This window comes from Sarcophilus harrisii, chromosome 4 (assembly GCF_902635505.1).
Source record: "Sarcophilus harrisii chromosome 4, mSarHar1.11, whole genome shotgun sequence".
Classification (NCBI taxonomy): domain Eukaryota; kingdom Metazoa; phylum Chordata; class Mammalia; order Dasyuromorphia; family Dasyuridae; genus Sarcophilus; species Sarcophilus harrisii.
The window spans coordinates 311,536,550-311,559,204 of NC_045429.1; the positions used below are offsets into that span (position 1 = coordinate 311,536,550).

The window sequence follows — 22,655 nt, forward strand, 5'->3', positions numbered from 1 at the left end:
GAGGTAGCAATTATTCTCTAAGAGCCTCACCTGCAAATGTGAGAGTATGAGTTAGAGGGAATAATCCTGAAACGGTATTACAACAACAAATGTTTAATTGAATTGAGAAAACTGAGGCTGAGGGAGCTGGTAATAGAGCTAGAACTAGAATGCAGTTTTCCTAATTAAAGTTCAATGCTCTTTCTACATGGTTTTCAAAAAATAATATTTTTCCCCAATTACACATAAAGGCAGTTTGTAATATTCATCTAAAAAAAATCTTGAGTTCCAAATTTCCCCCCTTTCTTTCTCCTCCCCCTCCCCAAGCAATTTGATATAAGTTATTTATGTGCAATCATGTAAAACATTTCCATATTAGTCATGTTGGGAAAGAAGAAACAGACCAAAAAAAAAAAATACATAGATAGTATGCTTAGATCAGCAGTTTGACTTCATTAGTTCTTTCTCAGAATGTGTATAACATTTTCCATCACGAGTCCTTTGGAATTGTCTTGGATCATTGTTTTAAGGGAGAAGACTTAAGTTATTCATGGCTGAACACATAGTGTTCATGCTCTTTTTAATCAGATTAGTGGACTTTTTTTTAGTTTCTAACCCTAACTCCTTAATTTCTCATCTTTCCCTATTTTCCATATTCTCTACCCCCACTTCTATGATGTTTTAGTATAGGATTCTATGATATCTTTTAATTCCTATTATCTATCTTTTGACCTACTGTGGTGTGGTCCAAAGAACAGTGGAATGAGAATTAGAATATCCGAATACTGATTTTTAGTTCTGCCACTAACCTGACACTTCTTGAGGCCAGTGAAAAATGTGACCTGGTTCATTTAGTTTTGTACTCTCCCTAACTATTAAGTCTCTTAGGGAGAGGCAGGAAATCTACCCTGATCCACCTCTCTAAAACTGAAAATCTCAGTTTCTTTGACAAAAATTAAAAAAAAAAAAGATTAGTCTAGGTGATTTCTGAGTGGCTATCCATGTTGAAAATTCTTTATCTTTTATTATTTTTCATTTCTGAACTCATCCTATCAATAAATTCCTACCCAGTCATTCATTCAAAAACTATATTCTTTCCTCTCTAAATTAATCTACTTATTCAGTGCCATGCCAATCAGAATCCCAAGAAATTCTTTTACAGAGCTAGAAAAAATGATAACAAAGTTCATCTGAAAGACAAAAGGTTAAGAATTTCAAGGGAATTAATGAAAAAAATGCAAATGAAGGTAGCCTAGCTGTACCAGACCTAAAACTATATGATAAAGCAGTGGTCATCAAAACCATTTGGTATTGGCTAAGAAATAGAGTAACCAATCAGTAGAATAAGTTAGATTCACAAGACACAATAGTTAATGACTATAGTTATCTAGTGTTTAATGAATCCAAAGACTTCAGATTCTGGGATAAGAACTCATTATTTGACAAAAAATTGTTAGGAAAATTGGAAATTAGTATAGCAGAAACTAAGTATTAACTCACACCTAATACTCTAGACCAAGGTAAGGTCAAAATGGCTTCTTGATTTAGATATAAAGAGTGATATAAGCAAATTAGAAGTTGTGAAGTGATCCAACCATTTTGGAGAACAACTGGAACTATGCCCAAAAGGCTATCAAAATGTGCATACTCTTTGATCCAGCAGTGTTTCTACTGGGCCTGTATCCCAAAGAGATCATAAAAAAAGGGAAAGGACCCACAAGTGCAAAAATGTTTGTAGCAGCTCATTTTGTCATGGCAAGAAATTGGAAATTGAGTGGATCCCACCCATCAATTAGAGAATGGCTGAATATGTTATAGTATATGAATGTTATGGAATATTATTGTTCTATAAGAAATGATCAGTAAGATGATTTCAGAAAGGCCTGGAGAGACTTACATGAACTGATGCTGAGTGAAATGAATAGAACCAGGAGAACATTGTACATAGCTACAATAAGGTTATACGATGATCAACTATGATGGATTTGACTCTTTTCAACAATGAGGTGAATTTAGCCAGTTCAATTGGTCTTGTGATGAAGAGAGCCATTTGCACTCATAGAAAAGACTGTGGGGACTGAGTGTGGATCACAACATAGTATTTTCACTTTTGTTGTTTGCTTTCATTTTGTTTTCTTTCTCATTTTTCTTTTTTTTTTTTTTGATCTGATTTTCCTTGTACAGCATGATAATTGTAGAAGAATGTATAGAAGAATTGTGCTTCTTTAAATATATTGGATTACTTGTGGGGGGAAGAGAAGGAAAAAAATTGGAATATGAGGCTTTGCAAAGATGAATGTTGAAAATTATCTATGTATATATTTTGAAAATGAAAGCTTTAATTTAAAAATAGAAAAGAACCCCAAACTATATTCTTTAAGAGTTTTTAATTCCATGTGAAGAGCTCTGTTCTAGAGAAAATATAAAATTTAGAGAAGAAATAGTCCTATGAAACTTAATGTCCAATAAAGGAACAGTAATATGTGATACTCCATGCTAAATTTGTTAAGGAAGTGCAATGTATTATTAGGGGATGTCTTTGGGAGAAGATATATTATCAAAAATTAGCAATCAGGGAGATGTTCATGAAGAAATAATACTTAAAAGATGGGTAGGAATTCAACAAACAAAAAAGAGGAGGGAGATATTCTAGGCTTAGAGAATACTATGCTTAGAGGTATAAAGGAAGCTCATAGCATGTTTAGGAACAAAGAAAACCTGCTTGACTAGAGTATAATGTGCATGCAAGAGAGTAATATGATAAGGGTTGGAAAGGAGGATGATTAGTACTAGAAATCGTGCTAAAGTAGAAAGAGCATAGGATGATCTGAGTTCACATCTATGATCTATATCTGTGATCCTATCATCTTGGATCTATTCCTTACTAGTTGAGTAAGTTATTCCTAGCCCCATCATTCCCATCTCCACTTTCCTTATATGCAAGTGAATTGGAGTATTGAGTTGTTGGGCTACTTCCCTGACTGAATAGTATGAGTTTGTGTAGATCCTTGAATAGAGGTCAAATGTAGTAAGGTCAGGGCTGACCAAGTCAATCTGATGGCTTCAGTTCAAGACTAGAATAAGATTATATATTCATTGTGTATCTAAAAACTGACAAAAGGACATTTATTTAGCTAGAGTAGAGAAAGGATATTTACTGAGAATTTGGCACTGATTCAGCAGAATACAGCTTTCTAATGCCAGTATTGGTTATGTTGTCAGAAGCACTGGTTTGCTGCTCAGAAGCCTCAGAGACTAGTCAGAACTCGTGGTTTGGATTTTCTTTCTTTTCTTTTCTTCTTCTTCTTCTTTTTTTTTTTTTTTTTTTTTACTTTTGGAATCAGGCAAGCAGGAAGCTGTATCAGTATCAGGAAGCCTTAGTCTCTTGAGCCAATTAAGTTTCAAGGACTGTTTCAAAATGCCTTTCAAGGAAAAAAAATAATTAGGTAGGTGGTGTAGTATATTTAGCACTGGACTTAGAGTCAAATCTGTCCTTAAATACTGACTAATTGTTTGACTCTGGGCAAATCAATTAATCTCTACCTGCCTCAGTAGTACCTACCTCACAAGGTTGTTGTGATGATTAAATGAAATAATATTTGTAAAGCACTTTATTTTGTGCCTGGTATATAGCAGGTACTTAATAAATGCTTGTTCCTTTCCCACTTTCATCATCCCATATGTCAAGGATGGAGGTACAGATGGAGGCTCTATTATCATACCAAACATTATAAGTTTAGAGGACATTAGGAAGTCACTGAATATTTTTCTATGGAGGAATGACAAGGCCAGATAGATGAGTAGGGAAGACTCTTATCTCACTTAAACGCAAATGTAAAAGATGGATTAGAGGAAAGAGAGACTAGATGAAGGAAGACCTGCTAGAAGGCCATTGCAATATATGACTGAGTAACAAGGAGAGCTTGTGCTAGGGTGATTGTAGTGGAAATGGAGAAGAGGCTATAGGTGCCAGAGATAAATGTCTTCTCCATGATATGGAGCATGACAGGCCTCACACAGCATCCATACCCAAGTAATTAAATATCTACTACTGTTAGAGCTCTGTGAGCCCACTTTTGTCTATGATAGTCATACTCACAAGTCCCTCATACATCCAAGACTTGTATATTTCTTCTTCCTCTCCCCCCCTTTTCACTTAGAGTTCTAGTAAATTCAAACAAATTCAGCCACATTTATTAAGTGCCTACAATATATAAAGCATTGTGATAGGTACTTTTCAGGGATACAAGCACACTAGAAGCTCTCGGAGACTGAGACAGATTCATTCCATCATCTACCTTTGTAGTGGCTGGAAGCTGAAGCACAAACCTTTGAATTTGGGGAGATTCAGAAGCCAGAGAAGGAAGGCAGGAGCTCAAGCTCTTGGAACCAAGAGAAAAGCCTCCAGAAAAACTAGCTGAGCCCCAAGTGAAGGAGATAGGACTTTGAAAGAGACAATAAAGCATTTGTACTTTAGTCCCTGGCTGCACTTGTGGTGATTACGAAGGCTGCTTTCAGGGACCCCAAGAAAAACCCAACAAGAGAACATTACATTTTAGACAACATCACAGCATATGTCTTTCTTGATCCCCTAATTATTAGTGCTCTCAAAATTACATTGTATTTATGTGAGTGTTGATGTTTCCCCTTTAAATGACTTCACTAATGAGCAGGACCAGGAGATCATTATATACTTCAACAACAATACTAGATGATGACCAGTCCTGATGGATCAGGCCATCCTCAGCAACGAGATCAACCAAATCATTTCTAATGGAGCAGTAATGAACTGAACTAGCTATACCCAGAAAAAGAACTCTGGGAGATGACTAAAAACCATTACATTGAATTCCCAGTCCCTATATTTATGCACAACTGCATCTTTGATTTCCTTCACAAGCTAATTGTACAATAATTCAGAGTCTGATTCTTTTTGTACAGCAAAATAATGTTTTGGTCATGTATACTTATTGTGTATCTAAGTTATATTTTAATATATTTAACATCTACTGGTCATCCTGCCATTTAGGGGAGGGGGTGGGGGGGGGTAAGAGGTGAAAAATTGGAACAAGAGGTTTGGCAATTGTTAATGCTGTAAAGTTACCCATGTATATATCCTGTAAATTAAAAGGCTATTAAATAAAAAAAAAAAAAAAAAAAAAAAAGAGAAAAAAAAAATAAATGACTTCACTGATCAACTGACAACAGACTAGATATTAAGGAATTTTCCTTTAACTTGATCATAATGTTTAGCTAAGTCCTTAAATAATTAGAAAGGACAAAAAGACTTTGGGCCATAAGACTTTTTGCATGGAAGATGTGTGACCTTGCAGGCTTCTGGGGGAAAGAGGAAAAGAGGAGAGGGGTAATATTTTATAGCAACTCTTCTTATTATATTCACTCAGTAATTTATTTTTTTAAATTAAAGCTAATTTAAATCTGGCTGACTCATTGGAAAATACACAAGGAGAGGCTCATGAGCAACATTAATGGAAATTCAGTGCCTTAAGATATTTGACAGAACCCTGAGATAGAGTAGTAAACTGACCTTCTGGGGATTCCTAGTTTTCACTTCAAGTGCAGTGCTGGGAAAATGGTTTCAGAGGAGGTCAATGTATATGTCTCAAAGGGCAAGCTTATATTTGCATGTGCTTTTTATGCTCCATAGGGATGGAGTGGGGAGATTGTTAGATTGTGAGTTAATCAGTAAAGTGTAACCCCATCATAAGCTAGTATTGGGTAACACATTCATCAAGCTAAGCTCACCTTGTTACTGTCAATGTTTACTGAATATAATTATATTTTGAGAATGTGACCTGAAAGAAGGGATAGTCAATTCTGCAGCAACAAACTATAGTAGAAAAGTCCTCTATCAACCTCTGTGAGGCCATTGTAGTAATTCTTTCGAGACTAGGTTTGTAAAAACACTCTGGCTTTTAAATAGTATCTCTTTTGGTATATCAGAGAAAGAATTAGATTTGGAAGATCAAATCCCAGCTCACACATTTACTACCTATTTGACCCTGATCAGTTACTTAATCTTTCTGAACTTCAGTTTATCATTGGTAAAATGGGAATCATTATAATTCAAATTATTCTTATTAAAATGGGAAATAGCACCTATTCACAAGGGTGTTATAAGTTCAAATGCAATAATGTATGCAAAACATTTTTAAAATCTTAAAAGTTAATAAAGTGTGAATTATTATTATTGTGTATACTTATTGTGGTCATACACAAAAACAAAATCAAGAAGAGAACTGGAAAATTGTATTTGTATCATGTAAGTCTTTTGGATATACTAGTTTTGAAAGGTCATGATATTTAAAGTTGGAAGAGATATTAGAAATCATCCTGATCAAATTTTTCTTTTCACAAATGAAGGTAGAGACCCAATGAGATTAAGTTCTTTGCCTAAGTAGATCCAGAATTTGAATCCAGATGCTTTGATGCCATTTCCAATACTCTTTCCACCTTGTGCTGCTTCTTCATGCGTGTAAATATAGTCTCAAGATAAATGCTTGTGTGGGAGAGAAGTGTGGAGGAGTATATTTGAATATCATTTAATTTTGCTTTGTGACTAAATAAAGTTATAAGTTGGTATTAACATCTTATTGAACCAGAAGCCCAAGCACCCCCTAAGTTCTTTCTCATCTTTCTCATGTGGGTTAATCCCTAACTTACAGAATGGTGTTTCCAAGTTAGCAGATTGAGGTTTATAGCTAGAAGCTAGCAATATTTTTTTTCTTTGAATACAAGGAAAGGGATGTTAACCAAATCCCTTTTAAATTGCATACCTTATGCTATTAAATTATTGGGAATTAAAAATCAGGAGGTCTTGTGGGAATGCTGCTGCTAGGACAACACTGCTGTGATTTGGGAAGCTAACCTCATTGCTTTGACCACAGGCTTCAGTTACTACTTTGGAATTCCTTACAGTCATGATATGGGCTGTAGCGACACCCCTGGCTACAATCACCCACCCTGCCCAGCTTGCCCACCTGCAGCAGCTCCATTACAAAGGTAACATCCAAAACAACTGTTTGGTACTCATCTGTATATAGGCCCATAGAAATTGAATTAAGCAGATGTCATACTTACTTTCTTAATGCTTGCCAGAGAAGGCAGACAGTAATGGTGTAGGCAGAAACTTTCTTGGAATATTTACAAGGTACTTCATTCAATTCAACTAGAAATTACTGAGCCTATCTTTATATACCAGACACTGTGCTAGGTACTGAAAATACAAAGATAAAAATGAAAAAAAAAATAGTTCTTCCTTCCTAGGAGATTATATTCAATAGATGTTAGGAGTAAAAAGATGTATATTCAGATAGAAAGTGCTTTAAATAAATGCAGCCTCTACACTAAGTGAAAAAATATTAACAAAGTGATGATGTTCCCTTTTCACAGGCACATTTCTTTATTTGGAAAATTATATGTATATGTTTAACCACTTGGTTAGAATTATTGGATGTTTTGGATTAGAAGAAACCTTATAGATTCATTTATTCCACCTTCTCATTTTCATGGGTCAGGGCAGTTTGGGGAAAATGAGTCACTACTATGACCTAGTTAAGATGACCTTTTTGCTATTTCTTGTAAATGACTCTTCTGTCTTTCATCTTTATGTGTTTGCACAGGCTTATCCCCATTTTTGAGTAAATCCTTAGTTCCATTCCTGAGCCTACTCATTCCCCTCTCAATACCTTATATTTACTTTTTCCATATTTTGTACTGATTTTTCTACATACATGTTGCTTTCCACTCCGCAGGAGAACAAGAGATCTTTGAAAGCAAGGATTATTTTTTTCATTTTTGCCTTTGTATGTCCAGAGTTGAGGACATAAAGGTAGGTTCAGCAATTGCTATTTGAATTCAATGATGCATTTTTCCTTCTAAATGACCCTATGGAATTTTCAAGCTCCAAGTCTTTGAGTCACCTGATATGAACACAAAGCCCTCAAACACATGTGATATGACCATTAATCTTCTTTCAACAAATAATGAAGCCAAGCAGAAAAATTGTTGGCTGAGGTCTTGTTCCTAGAAGGGAAAGAATCTCAGTGAAGTTATAAATATAGATTTTGCAATTCATTCAATCTATACATCATTTTCTCTCTTTTTCTTAAGCTTGTTTTATGGTCATTACTGATCTTTTGGTTTACTTCATAAAGAAAGATTCTGTTGCAAAATTCAATGCTGGGAAGTGTGTGTGTGTGTGTGTGTGTGTGTGTGTGTAAGTGTTTACACACCCACATACATGCACAGGACATCTAACACACAGGATTTTTGCCAAGAAAATGGTCTACAAAACTGAAAACAGTAAAGAAATATAATCTAAATGATAGAAGTTGCACAAAATAGTAAGTAGGGCACAGGCCTTCAAATCAAGAAGACCTGAGTCCAAATTTACTCTTAGATATTTACTATGTGACCCTGGACAAATTACTTAACTTATGACTGCCTCGTTTTTCTCAACTATAAAATGGGAAATAAAATAGCAATAATAATAATAATGGGTTTTGGTAAGCATTAAATGAGATAACAATTATAAAGCACTTAGCACAGATAGACACTTAATGCTTTTTCTTTCCTTCTTTTCTCACTCTGTGACCATGAACAAATCATTTTTTCTTTCTAGAACTCAGTTTATTCCTATGTAAAATAAAGTAGAACTAGATCCTTTCCAAGATCCCTGCTAGCTCTGACACTCTACAGTTCTTTGATTCATTCATAAAAACAAGCAACAAGAGTAAATGAAGAAGAAAGTTAATGAGTGTTTTGAACATTCATCACAACAGCCTGGAAAATATATCCACTTGCAAAGGATGATCTTCCTTGGGGGAGTAGAGAATGGGAAGCTGGTAGACTTTTTAGGGATAGCTGATAAATATCTTGTGTTTATTTACAAGGCTAGATGAGAAAAATAAAACCTTCCTCCTACCGTAAGGCCACAAAATTATCTTGCTTATTACAATAAGTAAAGTGAGTGAATATTTGTGATTTCTACATAGCAGCCCTAGGAAAAACTGTTACTCTGACGTGGGCCTTCCTCTGTACGAGAACTTCAACATTGTGGAACAGCCAGTCAATCTCACGAGTCTTACAGAAAAGTTTGCAGAGAAAGCGTTGCAGTTCATCCAACAAGCAAGGTAGGCAAGCCACCATAGCTACACTCCTTGGCAACTCTGATATTTAAGGAGATCCATGATCACTTTGGTGTTGAACTTCCAGTGATTCAGTTTCCCAAACTTCCTTATCTTAATAGTTGGTCTTCAAAAAAGACTTTTTCAATAGTGATGACATCTGTTCTTTGTGCTTATTAACCTGGACTGGATTTTGGATAATAGGCACACAGAACATTGCCACCCCAGGCCCAAAGTTTTTCCAGCTTGTTAAGACCTCTTCCAGACTTACTCTTTTGCTGTCACAACCTTCAAAAAAACCAGGCCGCCTCTCTACCAGTCCCAGAGGAAGCCTCTCTTTTCCTGATGAATGCTGAGAAAACTGAGAGTGGAGTTTGATGTGCTAAATTGAGTTATTTACCTATCATTCTGCTATTAGAGGTTAAAAAAAAAGTCAGCTTTATTCTCTGAATTAGGAATTAGGATACCTGGGTTCAAGTACCAGGTCTGCCATTGACAGAATTCACCTCCTTGAATTCCTTTTCTGTAAAATGTGGAAGCTGAACTGGATGAGTTCTACAGTACTTTCTAGCCATCAAATTCTATGATTTATGCTTATTTGAGGTGAAGAAGGGGCCAGAGATATACCTGATAATGCAAAACACATAATACCCAAATTATGTAAGTATAAATGGGTCTGGCATGCCAATACAGAAAACATGCTAATACTTATTTTTGGATACTCTCTGATCCGTTTTTCATTCAGATCCCTTGTTGGTGAGCTTCAGTTGGATCATATTTTATTGTTGTGCTATGATGCAAAACAATCATAAGAGCTTGAGGGGCTCAGGTGTTCTAGGAATCTTAGAGATAAGAATGTGAGCTTTTTGAGAGGAGAGAGTGTGTATTTTTGTTATCTCCTGAGACTTAGCTGTGGGCTTGATTGTACATTTTGATAATCAAAGATATTATTCTCTTTTTACTGAAAGAGTTAATTTAAGCACATGAGAACCTGAGGAGGCAGCCCAGTTGGCTCCAGCAATTGCATTTTATTGTTTTTTAGGACCCTTGGAGAAATATCCAAAACCATTATTGCTAGGCAACTTCAGAAAATCTTTGAATAATCAAACACATTTTTTCTAGGAGAATAGAATATGGTTATTTGTTTAAAAAAAAGTATAAAACCATGTTGAGTTTGGTTTAATAAATGGAAGGTTCTTAATAATAAACATTTGATATATCAAACAATTACAACTAGAAAGCTTAAGTGAAGCTTGTGACTAACCAAGATTGAGAATAAAGAAGAAATGAAAGTCATAGACTACAAGGAAATCTTAGAGATAATCCAACTGTCCCTTTTATTTACTTTATTGAGGTCTATGATCACACAGATTAAACCCTAGGTTTCCTGAATACATTGCTCTTGCAGTTATAAAATGATGCCTCTATTAGATTTTTAAAAATTATTTTTTCTTCTTTTTAAAAATAATAATAGTTTTTTTAAAATAAAGCTTTTTATTTTCAAAATATATGAAGATATAGTTTTCAACTATAGTATTACATTCATACCATAACTTATTCAGCCATTGATTGGCATTCAGCTGATTGGCATCCACTCTGTTCCCATTTCCTTGCCACTCTCAGACTAACTGTGACAGTTTCCATCCCCACACTTCCCTCATTCCAGCCCCACTCCCAACCTCCCCGTTTCTGCCTGAATACTTTTTGGCTTGAGTGTGGAGTCCTTTGGTCATCTGTGGTTTGTATAAGGAAGAAAGTAGTGATGGTGGTGTGAGTTCAGACAGTACTTAATTCAGTAGATATGCTGAAGGAATCTTGAGTGACTTTTTAAACTTTTGGTTATTTTAGATACTCCCTCCACTGATATAAAATAATAACACTTCCACAATTTGGGAGAAATGGCCTTTGAGAATTGCTATGGTTTTATCAGTCAGAGCTTTCAGTAATAATAACAGTAGTAAAATAAAGCTTGTATTTATATGGTGCTTTAAGGTTTGTAACCTTACAGATATCATTTCATTCTTCTTATAGCAACTTAGGAGGTAGGTACTATTATTATCCTCCTCACTTTTTAGAGGGGGAAACTGAGGCAGATAGGGATTTAAATGATTTGCCTAAAAGCATACAACTAAGTAAATGTCTGAGATTAATTTTGAACTCAGTTCTTCCTGTTTCCAAGCTTTAACTACTGTGCCACCTACTGTTCTTTTTCCTTAAAGAATCCTGGGTCAGCTACAATGAGGCAACAGAACAGGATTTCAGTGAGGTTTAATGACTCTAGTTAATGGAAATTAATTACTAAAGCTGTCAATTTCCACAGAATCTGATAAAAACAAAAAACAAACACATGAACAAAAATTTTGCACTTAATTCATATAAGATTAACTGTTTCTTCTTTTCTAAGCCTTTGTTAAATTAGGCTGGCCTAGTCTAGAAAAACTGCCAAATTATACCTTGATTAGACCATAGGAGTGTTCCAGATTCAGAAGAGAGGGAGTTCATAGAATTTAAAACTGGAAGGGATCTTAAAGATTATTTATACCTGGAGTAAAGCAGACTAGAATTAAAATCTAACAATATATTTACTAGCTGTGTGATTCTGGGAAAGGTATATATCTCTGTCTGCCTCAGTTTTCTTAACTGTAAGATGGTGATAATAACTATCACCTATCTCCTATAGGTTGTTATGAGGACCAAATGAGATAATTATTTTAAGGCACTTAGTAGGGCCTGGCACATAGTGCTAAATAAATGTTACCTATTACTCTTAGTAGTAGGAGTAGTAGTAGTAGGAGTAGGAGTAGTAGTAGTAGTAGTAGTAGTAGTAGTAGTAGTAGTAGTAGTTGTTGTTGTTGTTGTTGTTGTTGTTGTTGAGGTGTTTAGTCATATCCAATAATTTGTGACTCCATGGACCATAGCATGCCAGATCCTTCTGTCTTCCACTATCTCCTGGAATTTGTCCAAGCTAATTCTATCCATGGGACTTTCTTGGCAAAGATACCGGAGTAGTTTGCCATGTCCTTTTCCAATGACTCACCTTTTGCCAGAACTCTCCACTATTATCTGTCTGTCTTGGATAATCCTGCACAGCATAGCTCAGAGTTTCAAGTAGTAAATAAATGCTAGTTATTATTTTTATTATTATCTAGTTCATCCCCTACAGATGAAGAAACAGGTGCAGAAAGATTAAATTATTTGCCCACGGCTGTAGGCTTTCAAAGTAGTAAATTGCCAAGTTTTGTCAACAAATCAACAAGCATTTATGGAATATTTATTATGAGCTAGGCATTATGCTAAGTGCTGGGAAAAGGCAAAAATAATTCCTTTTCTCAGTAGGAAGATAACATCCAAAATACTATGTACATATAAATATACATATTATACATACATACATAAGCACATATGCACATATACATACATGTATATATAGGTGCAGATGTGTGTATAGATATAGATATGTTGATATCCACATATTCATATATCTATATATCTATATATAACCATTATGAAAAGACAAGAGAGTCAGGAAATGGAATATCAAACAAAGCTAGTATTGCTGAAGAATGGAGAGAATGGATGCTTTTCTCCCATTTAATGCCTCTGTGTCAGTTTTTCCTCTGCATCTTATTTGTATTGCTTAATTACTATTTTTATCTTTTCCTAGACAATTTTGCTCATAATCAGTTCTGCCCCAATTTTTCTTTTGAATTACCCAGTTGCTGATGTCAATCTTAGACATTTAGTTTATATTTCCACATATAAAACATAAAGTTTGTCCTTGTTGAGTCCCTTGAAAATAGTCTTTGATATTGGCTCTTATATATTAAATTTGCTATTGAATTCAAGTTTGGTTGAGACAAAATCTTGAAAATCTGAAAGTTAATTGAATGCTCATTTTTTTTCATTTAATATTGTGCTTAATTTTGCTGCAGATGATATATTTGGCCACAGGCCTTGTTCTTTTGATTCTCAATATGTGATATTTCAGGACCTGTGGTCTTTTATTGGAGCTGCTGATTAATCCTGTAGAATTCTAATTGTAGCTCCAGTATGTTTGAATTATTGGGATTTTTTGTTTGTTTCTTATAAAATTTTCTCTTTTATCTGGGGTTTTAAGAATTTAGCTTTATATGTTTTCATTGTAGGATCTCTTTGAAATAGTGATCAGTAGATTTTTTTTTTCTATTTCCCCTCTTGTTCTATCACTCCAGGACAATTTTCTTTGATTATTTCTTACATTATTGTATCAAGGTTCTCTTTTTGATCATAGTTTTCAGGTAGTTCAATTATTCTAATGTTTGCTTTTCTTGATGTTCTACAGAACTATTGTTTTTCTTTTAAAATATTTTACATTGTGTTCTATTTTTTCATTCTTTATGTTTTGTTTTGTTATTTCTTGGTCTCTTAGAGCTTCTCTGGCTTCCCCTTGCCCAATTCTAATTTTCAAAGAATTATTTCCTTCTTTAAGACTCTGGATCTGCTTTTCTAGTTGGTTGACTTTCTTTTCATAATATTCTTTTTTTTCTTGGATGATTCTTTTTTAGTTTTTCCTCAATCTCCCATTTGATTTTAGATTTTTTTGAGTTGTTCTATAAATTCTTTTGGGGAAGGTAGCCTTTTAACATTACTTTTTGGGGTAAAAGAAATTTCTTTCTTTTTTTTTTTTTTTTTTTTTACCTTCAGTGGCTTCCTCTGAAGATGAATCCCACCCTTCCTTCTTCCCATATTAAGTTTCTGTGATTAAGCTCTTTCTCTTTTGCTTGCTCATTTTTTAACAAGAACTTATTAGTGAAATTACCTCCAATGTTGGGGTGGAGGGATGGTTCCTTAGACTTCACTTCAGCTCTCCTCTCTGACCTGGAATCCCAAACCAAAAACTCCACCTTCCTGTTCTTATTGTTCAATGTCTCATGGAGTCATTAGTTTTACTTACACAATTCTAGTTTTTAAATCATTTTCTGCATTGAACTTTTGTACTTTTTTTCTATTTGGTTAATTCTGCTTTTTAAGGAATTCTTTTCTTCAGTGAATTTTTGTGTCTCTTTTGCCATTAGGCTATTTTTATTCTTTAAGATAGTTATTTTCTTCATTTTTTGGGTGCTCCTTTAATCAAGCTATTAATTCTCTTTTCATAGTTTTCTTGTATCACTCTCATTTCTTTTCCCATTTTTGCTCTATTGCTCTTATCTCTGACTCTTCTATGAATTCTTATTAGCTTTGGGTCCAATTAAAATTTTTCACTGAGACTTTTTTGGTAGTTGTTTCATATTGTCGTCTTTTTCTGACTATGTATTAGTTTGCCCTATAATTATGGTAGCTTTTATGATCAATTTTTGTTGTTATCGTTTGCCCATTTTACCACCCTATTTCTTGACTTTGAACTTTATATTAAAGTTAGGCTCTTCTCAAGGTGGTCTGATCCTGGGAGAGGTATGGTCCCTGTTTTCCTGGTCTTTACCCAGGAAGCCCACTCCTTGTTCCCATAGCTAGAAGCTTTAGTGCTTCTCTTTGCCATGTAATTGTGACCCAAAGCTACATGTGGGCAATAGAGTAACCAGTCACTGTTAGCTAGTGTCAGCAACAGGGCCCTGTAATCTCTTTCAGAGAAATTGTTTTACTGTCTTTGAGATACTAGTAAACAAATTCTTTGAGAACTCCCAAAGGTGCTGTTGTTCCTATCATAGAGTATATAAGCGCTGGACAGGCCTCCAACCAATGTCACAGACATTTCCTCTGGACCTCTTAAATTTTCTTAAATGGGAAAAATGTCTCATCTCAATCTTTTGTTGGCTCTGCCACTCCAAAATTTGATTTGAGGCATTGTTTGTAGGGAAAATTGGGAGAGTTCAGTTAGGGTGGCTACCCCTAATGTACCATCTTGACTCTGTCTACACAGTATTAAGGTTTTCAGTGAGGTCAAGAAGTATGAGAATTGAAAAAGGATGTTAGATTTGGAAATTGGTATCACTGGTAACTTTGAAGAGAGATGTTTCAGTTGAAGGATGATATGAGATCAAAAGCCAACCTACAAAGAGTTTAGAAGAAGGAAGAAAAAAAGCAATGGATAAACTGATTGTAGACAGATTTCTTTTTTTAATATCTTTAAAAATTATTATTATTATAGCCTTTTATTTACAAGTTATATGCATAGGTATTTTATAGCATTGACAGTTGCCAAACCTTTTGTTCCAATTTTTTCCCCTCCTTCCCCCCGTCTCCTTCTCCAGATAGCAGATTGACCAATACATGTTAAATATGTTAAAGTATAAATTAAATACAAAATAATTATACATGTCCAAACCGTTATTTTGCTGTACAAAAAGAATCGGACTCTGAAATATTGTACAATTAGTCTGTGAAGAAAATAAAAAATGCAGGCGGGCAAAAATATAGGGATTGGGAATTCAATATAATGGTTCTTAGTCATCTCCCAGAGTTCTTTCGCTGAGTGTAGCTGGTTCGGTTCATTACTGCTCCATTGGAACTGATTTGGTTCATCTCATTGAAGATGGCCACGTCCATCAGAATTGATCATCATATAGTATTGTTGTTGAAGTAGATGTCCTGGTCCTGCTCATCTCACTCAGCATCAGTTCATGTAAGTCTCTCTAGGCCTTTCTGAAATCATCCTGTTGGTCATTTCTTACCAAACAATAATAATCCATAATATTCATATACCACAATTTATTCAGCCATTCTCCAATTGATGGGCATCTACTCAGTTTCCAGTTTCTAGCCACCACAAAAAGGGCTGCCACAAACATTCGTGCACATACAGGTCCCTTTCCCTTCTTTATGATCTCTTTGGGATATAGGCCCAGTAGTGACACTGCTGGGTCACAGGGTATGCACAGTTTGATAACTTTTTGAGCATAGTTCCAAATTGCTCTCCAGAATGGTTGGATGTATTCACAGTTCCACCAACAATGTATGTGTCCCTATTTTCCCACATCCCTTCCAACATTGATCATTATTTTTCCCTGTCATTCTAGCCAATTTGACAGGGGTGTAATGGTATCTCAGAGTTGTCTTAATTTGCATTTCTCTGATTAATAATGACTTGGAGCATCTTTTCATATGGCTAGAGATAGTTTCAATTTTTTTGTCTGAGAATTGTCTGTTCATATCCTTTGACTATTTATCAATTGGAGAATGACTTGATTTCTTATAAATTAGAGTCAATTCTATATATATTTTGGGAATGAGGCCTTTATCAGAACCTTTGACTGTAAAAATATTTTCCCAAAATATTGCTTCCCTTCTAATCTTGTCTGCATTAGTTTTGATTGTACAAAAACTTTTCAATTTTATATAATCAAAATTTTCTATTTTGTGATCAATAATGATCTCTAATTTTTCTTTGGTCACAAATGCCTTCCTCCTCCACAGGTCTGAGAGGTAAACTATCCTGTGTTCCTCTAATTTATTTATAATCTCATTCTTTATGCCCAGGTTATGAATCCATTTTGACTTTATCTTGGTATATGGTGTTAAGTGTGGGTCAATGCCTGGTTTCTGCCATACTAATTTCCAATATTCCCGCAATTTTTTGTCAAATAGTGGTTCTTATCCCAAAATTGGGGTCTTTGGGTTTGTCAAACACTAGATTATTAATGTCATCGGCTGTTTTATCCTTTGAACCTAACCTATTCCACTGATCAACTAGTCTATTTCTTATTTTTTTTTAATTTAATAGCCTTTTATTTACAGGATATATACATGGGTAACTTTACAGCATTAACAATTGCCAAACCTCTTGTTCCAATTTTCACCTCTTACCCCCCCCCCTCCCTAGATGGCAGGATGACCAGTAGATGTTAAATATATTAAAATATAAATTAGATACACTATCCTGTGTTCCTCTAATTTATTTATAATCTCATTCTTTATGCCCAGGTTATGAACCCATTTTGACTTTATCTTGGTATATGGTGTTAAGTGTGGGTCAATGCCTGGTTTCTGCCATACTAATTTCCAATATTCCCAGCAATTTTTGTCAAATAGTGAGTTCTTGTCCCAAAAATTGGGGTCTTTGGGTTTGTCAAACACTAGATTATTAATGTCATCGGCTGTTTTATCCTTTGAACCTAACCTATTCCACTGATCAACTAGTCTATTTCTTATTTTTTTTTCAATTTAATAGCCTTTTATTTACAGGATATATACATGGGTAACTTTACAGCATTAACAATTGCCAAACAATTTTTCACCTCTTACCCCCCCCCCCCTAGATGGAATGAAGTAGATTTAAATTAAAAAATATAACTTGATACACAATATATACATGACCAAAGTTATTTTTAAAAAAATCGCTCAAATATTGTACAATTAGCTTGTGAAGGAAATAAAAATGCAGGTGTGCATAAATAAGGGATAGGGAATTTAATGTTGGTTTTAGTATTCCCAGAGTTCTTTTTCTGGGCATAGCTAGTTGTTCATTCTGCTCCATTAGAAATGATTTGGTTGATCTTTGTGGGGATCCTTCCATCAGAACTGGTCATCATATAGTATTTTGTTGAAATATAATGATCTCCTGGTCCTTATTTCCTCAGCATCAGTTCATGTAAGGTCTTCCAGGCCTTTCTGAAATTATCCTGTTGGTCTTTCTTAAGAAATAATACCATTATTCATATACAAAATTCAGCATTCTCCAACATGGACATCCATTCAGTTTCAGTTTTAAACCCTACAAAAAGGGCTGCACAAAATTGTGACATAAGGTCCCTTTCCTTCTTTTTAATCTCTTTGGGATATAACGTAGTAAACTCTGGATCAAAGGGTTCAAGTTTGAAACTTTTTGAGCATAGTTCAAACTACTCTCCAAAATGGTTGGATTTGTTCACAACTCCAACAAGCTAATTCCCAGTTTTCCCCATCCTCCACTAGTCTATTTTTAGCTAATACCAAATGGTTTTGGTAACCACTCTTTATAATATAATTTTTAGATCTGGTTTAATAGGCCACCTTCATTTGATTTTTTTCATTAATTCCCCTTGAAATTCTTGACCTTTTGTTTTTATGAATTTTGTTGTTATTTTTTCTAGGTCATTAAAGTAGTTTTTTGGGAGTCTGATTGGTATAGTGATAGCTTTCTAAAGAAGTTTGTCCACAAAAGGGACAATTGTTAATAGGGTTGCTTACATCAAGTGAGGGCTTTTTGAGAATAAATGAGTCATAGACATATTTGTAGACAGTAGCAAAGAAGTCAATAAAAAGGGAGAGTTGAAAATTAATAAAGTAGTGGGAATAGTGGAAGAAGCAAGCTTTTAGAGATAGGATGGAATGGGATTAAGGGTAAAAATTAGGAAGTTTTCTTTGACAAGGAAAATACCTATTTCTTTATGTGAAGCAGAGGTGAAGGAGCTGATTAAGAAAACTTTAGGGAATAAGGAAGAGGGGAAAGAGAACTCTTGAAAATTATCTAAAAATTTTATTAGGACATTTTTTTGACATTTTTTTTTCTCCCTCCCAAGATAGAAATTAGTCTGATATAGTTTATACATATACAGTCACATCAAACATCTTTCCACATTAAAATGACCTCATTATTTTTCATTGAAATCTGAGGTAACATTCTCAGTTGAGATAGTGTCATAGTGGGAGGAGGGATGTGCCATGGGAGATGTGAGGAGCCATAAAATAGGTTGAAAAGAACCACTGTTGTGTATGGTATATTAAATTAATTAGAGCAGTGTAAAGGAATTACCTTGCTGCAATGAAACCTTAGTTGAGATTATATAACAAATTAATAGTGGATCCAGAAAGGATTTTATGATTTTTCTTTAGCTCCATTTAGCAGCATATAAATAGAAGCAAAGGAGGCAGATGGTGGGAGTGATCCAAGTTTGGGGTTTGGCAAAGCATGACTGACAATGGGATAAAGGGCCAAAGGACACGATTATAAAAACCAGTACAAAGTTCAACTGATCCATTAACAGGTCATGATGAGGAAAGGAGGAAAGTATAGCCTGAGCAGGGGTGATGGACTGTGAAAGCACTGAGAGGTAAAGGGCTTAGAAGTTGGACAAAGTAAGTTTGTAAGGACAAAGAACAAATATGGTTTGGTGTTGCAAGTCAGAGGGAAAGGTGCAATAGCAACTCAGATAAAGGAATTTCAGAGTTCATGAACATGGAAATGCAATTAATTTTAGGTGTTGGTCAGAAGATCAAGAGTATGACCACCTTTATGTGCAGTTTTTGTGGGGTGGAAGACTAGGTCTTGGAAAGTCAGTAAATTGATGAACTGAAAAGTTAAAGTAATTAAGAGAGTATCAGTATGTATGTTGAAGTCCCCTTTTTTGAATGCTAGAGTTGAGATGTTGAGAAAGAGCATGACTGAGACACCAAATTCATCAAGAGAGAAGAGTATTTTGGGGGCTGATAGATAACAGGTATTAGAATCTTGGTTGGATGATAAACATGGATAAAATGAACTCCAAAGGAAGAGAGATTATTAATGGAGGTACAGGGAGAGTCTGGAAGTGGCAGAGGGAAGCAAGACTTATTTTGGATCCCTCCCCCACAACTTCTGAATTGGAAGAGGGATATAGTTTAAAATGTAAATGACTTTGGAGAGGGTACCCAGATATACTGTTATTAGGAGGATGGCAGATTTCCTAAGTTCCAAAAGATGGAGAGCATAGGAAATGAGATGATTTCAGATGAAAGCAAGTTTGTTATTTGTGGAACAGGAATTTTAGAGTACAAAGTGGTAGGGATGACAGATCTGGAATGGGTCATTGGGAGGGGTGAAAGGAGTAGGGTTAAGGGTAATGAAAGGGAAATGGTCATTCCATTTGTACAATGGGGTTTGTACAATGACAATTAAGGGTTCAGAACCATTGGAGTGGATAAAGTATGATAGATAAGACTATGTTAATAATTGAGAAATGAATTAAGCAGATTATCAATGATTGGAGAGAGATTAGATAATTTAGGGACCTTCCTTTCTGTCCTTGTGGTAATATTGAGTCTTGTAATTCACAGGGGACCTGACTGGTAGTATGTAAGTATAGGTGAAAAACAACTTTGGGGGGATTCTGAACAGGAGGGAGGATGGACATTCAGAGTGTGTCTAAATTGGGAATGAGCTCTATAGAAGGTCTAGAAACTAGGCTGATTCCTCAGAAGACCCTTGGAAGACAGGTAGATGGGATGGATTTGGGACTAAAGTTTGACTCCTGGGGAAGTCTCAGAGGGTGAAGACAGTGGCCACAAAAAGTCAAGCTATATCTAGTCAGGGCTCCCTGAGAATTCTTAGGATTGGGGTGGGGAAGGAGACAGGAGGAGAGATGGGAACAGATCAGTCCATCAGGACAGAGATGCAGTGCAGTATAATGAAGCTAGGATTGTGACTCGGGTTCTTTTATTCTAAATCCAGTGCTTTGTCATCTGTGTCATATGTTAATAGGCATATAATCTAAATAGCCTTATCATTGCAAGTATGTCTGGGCTGGGGGGCTTTTTCTCTATTTTATACTTGGATGCATAAGAGGACATGGTATAGTAGAAAGAGTACTAAATTTGAATCAAAAAATAAATAGTTTGAATTCTGGACTTGTTACTTTTTACCTATGACTTTAAGGTAGAACTAGATGATTTCTAAGGTACTTTCAGTACTTTCAGTACTGAAGCTCTAGTCCTTTGATTTAAATTCAGGTCAGTGGCTCTAAGATGAATAAGCTGAAGGCTAAACCAGGATTTGAGCTAGATTAGGCAGCAGGCAGAGTGCTGACCTGGCAGATAATGAGATAGGAAAAGAATAAACACTACAGATGCCCTGCAGTATACATAAATTTGAAAAATCTTTTCCTCAGAGGCAAAATTTAGAAGTTTACTTTGACCAGAAGCCCCCCTCCCTTTTCTCTCATTCCACTCTCTGAAAAGTTGCCCCAGAACTTTTCTCTACAATAATCCTCCAGCTAAGCAATTAGAATCACAATTCCCATGAGTATGAAGCTTTCCTGCTATATCCCTCCTCAACCCAATTGACATATACTTCTGTGCTCATTGCTCTCTAAACTCTGCTCTAAGTTTCTATTCGACAGATTGTTTGATCAGCTGATCCATGTCATGATATTAATGAAAATCCCTGCACCCACCACCCTTCCTTATTAAGATTTAGAGGCATTTTATTTTAAATTAATTTTTTTTTACCATTTAAAAAAAAGTTTTTTATTGATATATGTTTTCATCAAGTTACTTCTCTTTCTATCCCTCCTAGAGGGTTATCCCATATAACAAATCATATTTTTTAAAGAGAAAAAAAGTCAGTACAACTGATCAATATATTGAAAAAGGTCAAAAACCTTTGGTATAGCATTTGTGCATCTCTTGACATCCACAAAGAGGTGGCTTCTTTCATATCTCTTCATTTGAGACATATTTGATCTTTATAATTTTGTTAGATTCATTTTTTGATTTTTTTGGCATGTGGTTTTCTTTCCATTTATATTGTTGTGGTTGCATATATTGTTTTCTCGACTGCTTAGTTCCCTCTGCATCAGTTCATGTAAATCTTTTCACGCTTCTTTGGTATTTATCATATATAATTTCTTATAGCAAGGTAACATTCTATTACATTCACCTACTATAGTTTGGTTATACCTTCCTCTATTGATGGGCATCTATATATTTTCTTTCTAATTCTTTACTATCATTTGGCTCTATTTTGATGTATATGGGGATTTTCTCCTTATTGATGGTTTCCTTAGAAGTATAAGCCCAGTAAAAGAATCTCTGGTTTAAAGGGTATAAGCATTATAGTCATTTGGTATAATTCCATATTGTTTTGCTACCAATTCATAGCTTTACCAACAAATATTAACTATGACCATTTTTTGTCATGTTTGTCAATTTGCAATGTGTGAGATGAAACCACAGGATTGTTTTTAATTAAATTTATTTTATTAGTGGTAATATAGAACATTTTTTCATGTGGTTTGTAGTTTTTTGAGACTATTTGTTCATATCCTTTGATCATATATCCATTGGGGAATAGTTAATAGTCATAATCTATTTATAAATTGTTGATATATTTTAATTGCCCAAACCTTATAAGACAAATCTGATAAGAAAAAAATTTTCCCCATTCGACCACTTTCCTTCTTATCCTAGATGCATTAATATTGTCCATGCAGAAGCTTTTCATTTTCATGTAATCAAAGCTATCAGTTTTATCTTTTGTATCTTCTATCTTCTATTGTCTGAGTATATTGGCTATTTACAACTGTGAGATTTATTTTCTTCTAAATTTCTATAGTATGATATTTAACATTAAGATTGTGTGTCCACTCAAACTATATTATGGAATGTTGTATGATACATTGGTCTACATTTTTTTGGGATACATTTTTTTTTTGACAGATTGCCTTCCAGTTGTCCCAGCAATTTTTATCAAACAATTTGTTTCTTCCTAAATAGTTTATATTTTCTACTTGATCAAGCACTGGATTATTGATTTCCATTGTTTCCAATTCTTCCCTATGTTAATTGATTTCTCTATATATTGTAAAATTAATTCTGCGT

General features: G+C 34.8%; 1 protein-coding gene across 5 annotated transcripts in view; it reads left to right on the forward strand.

Annotated features, from left to right (window-relative positions):
* ARSG (arylsulfatase G) overlaps positions 1-22,655 on the forward strand; it is a 194,940-nt gene that overhangs the window by 115,057 nt on the left and 57,228 nt on the right. For 4 of the 5 annotated variants that reach the window (XM_031965688.1, XM_031965689.1, XM_031965687.1 and 1 more), the window contains 2 exons: positions 6,888-7,002; positions 8,997-9,134. In XM_031965688.1, coding sequence (XP_031821548.1) covers positions 6,888-7,002; positions 8,997-9,134 — 253 coding nt within the window. The remainder of the gene's footprint in view (positions 1-6,887; positions 7,003-8,996; positions 9,135-22,655) is intronic. The other variant, XM_031965691.1, reaches the window with a different exon arrangement.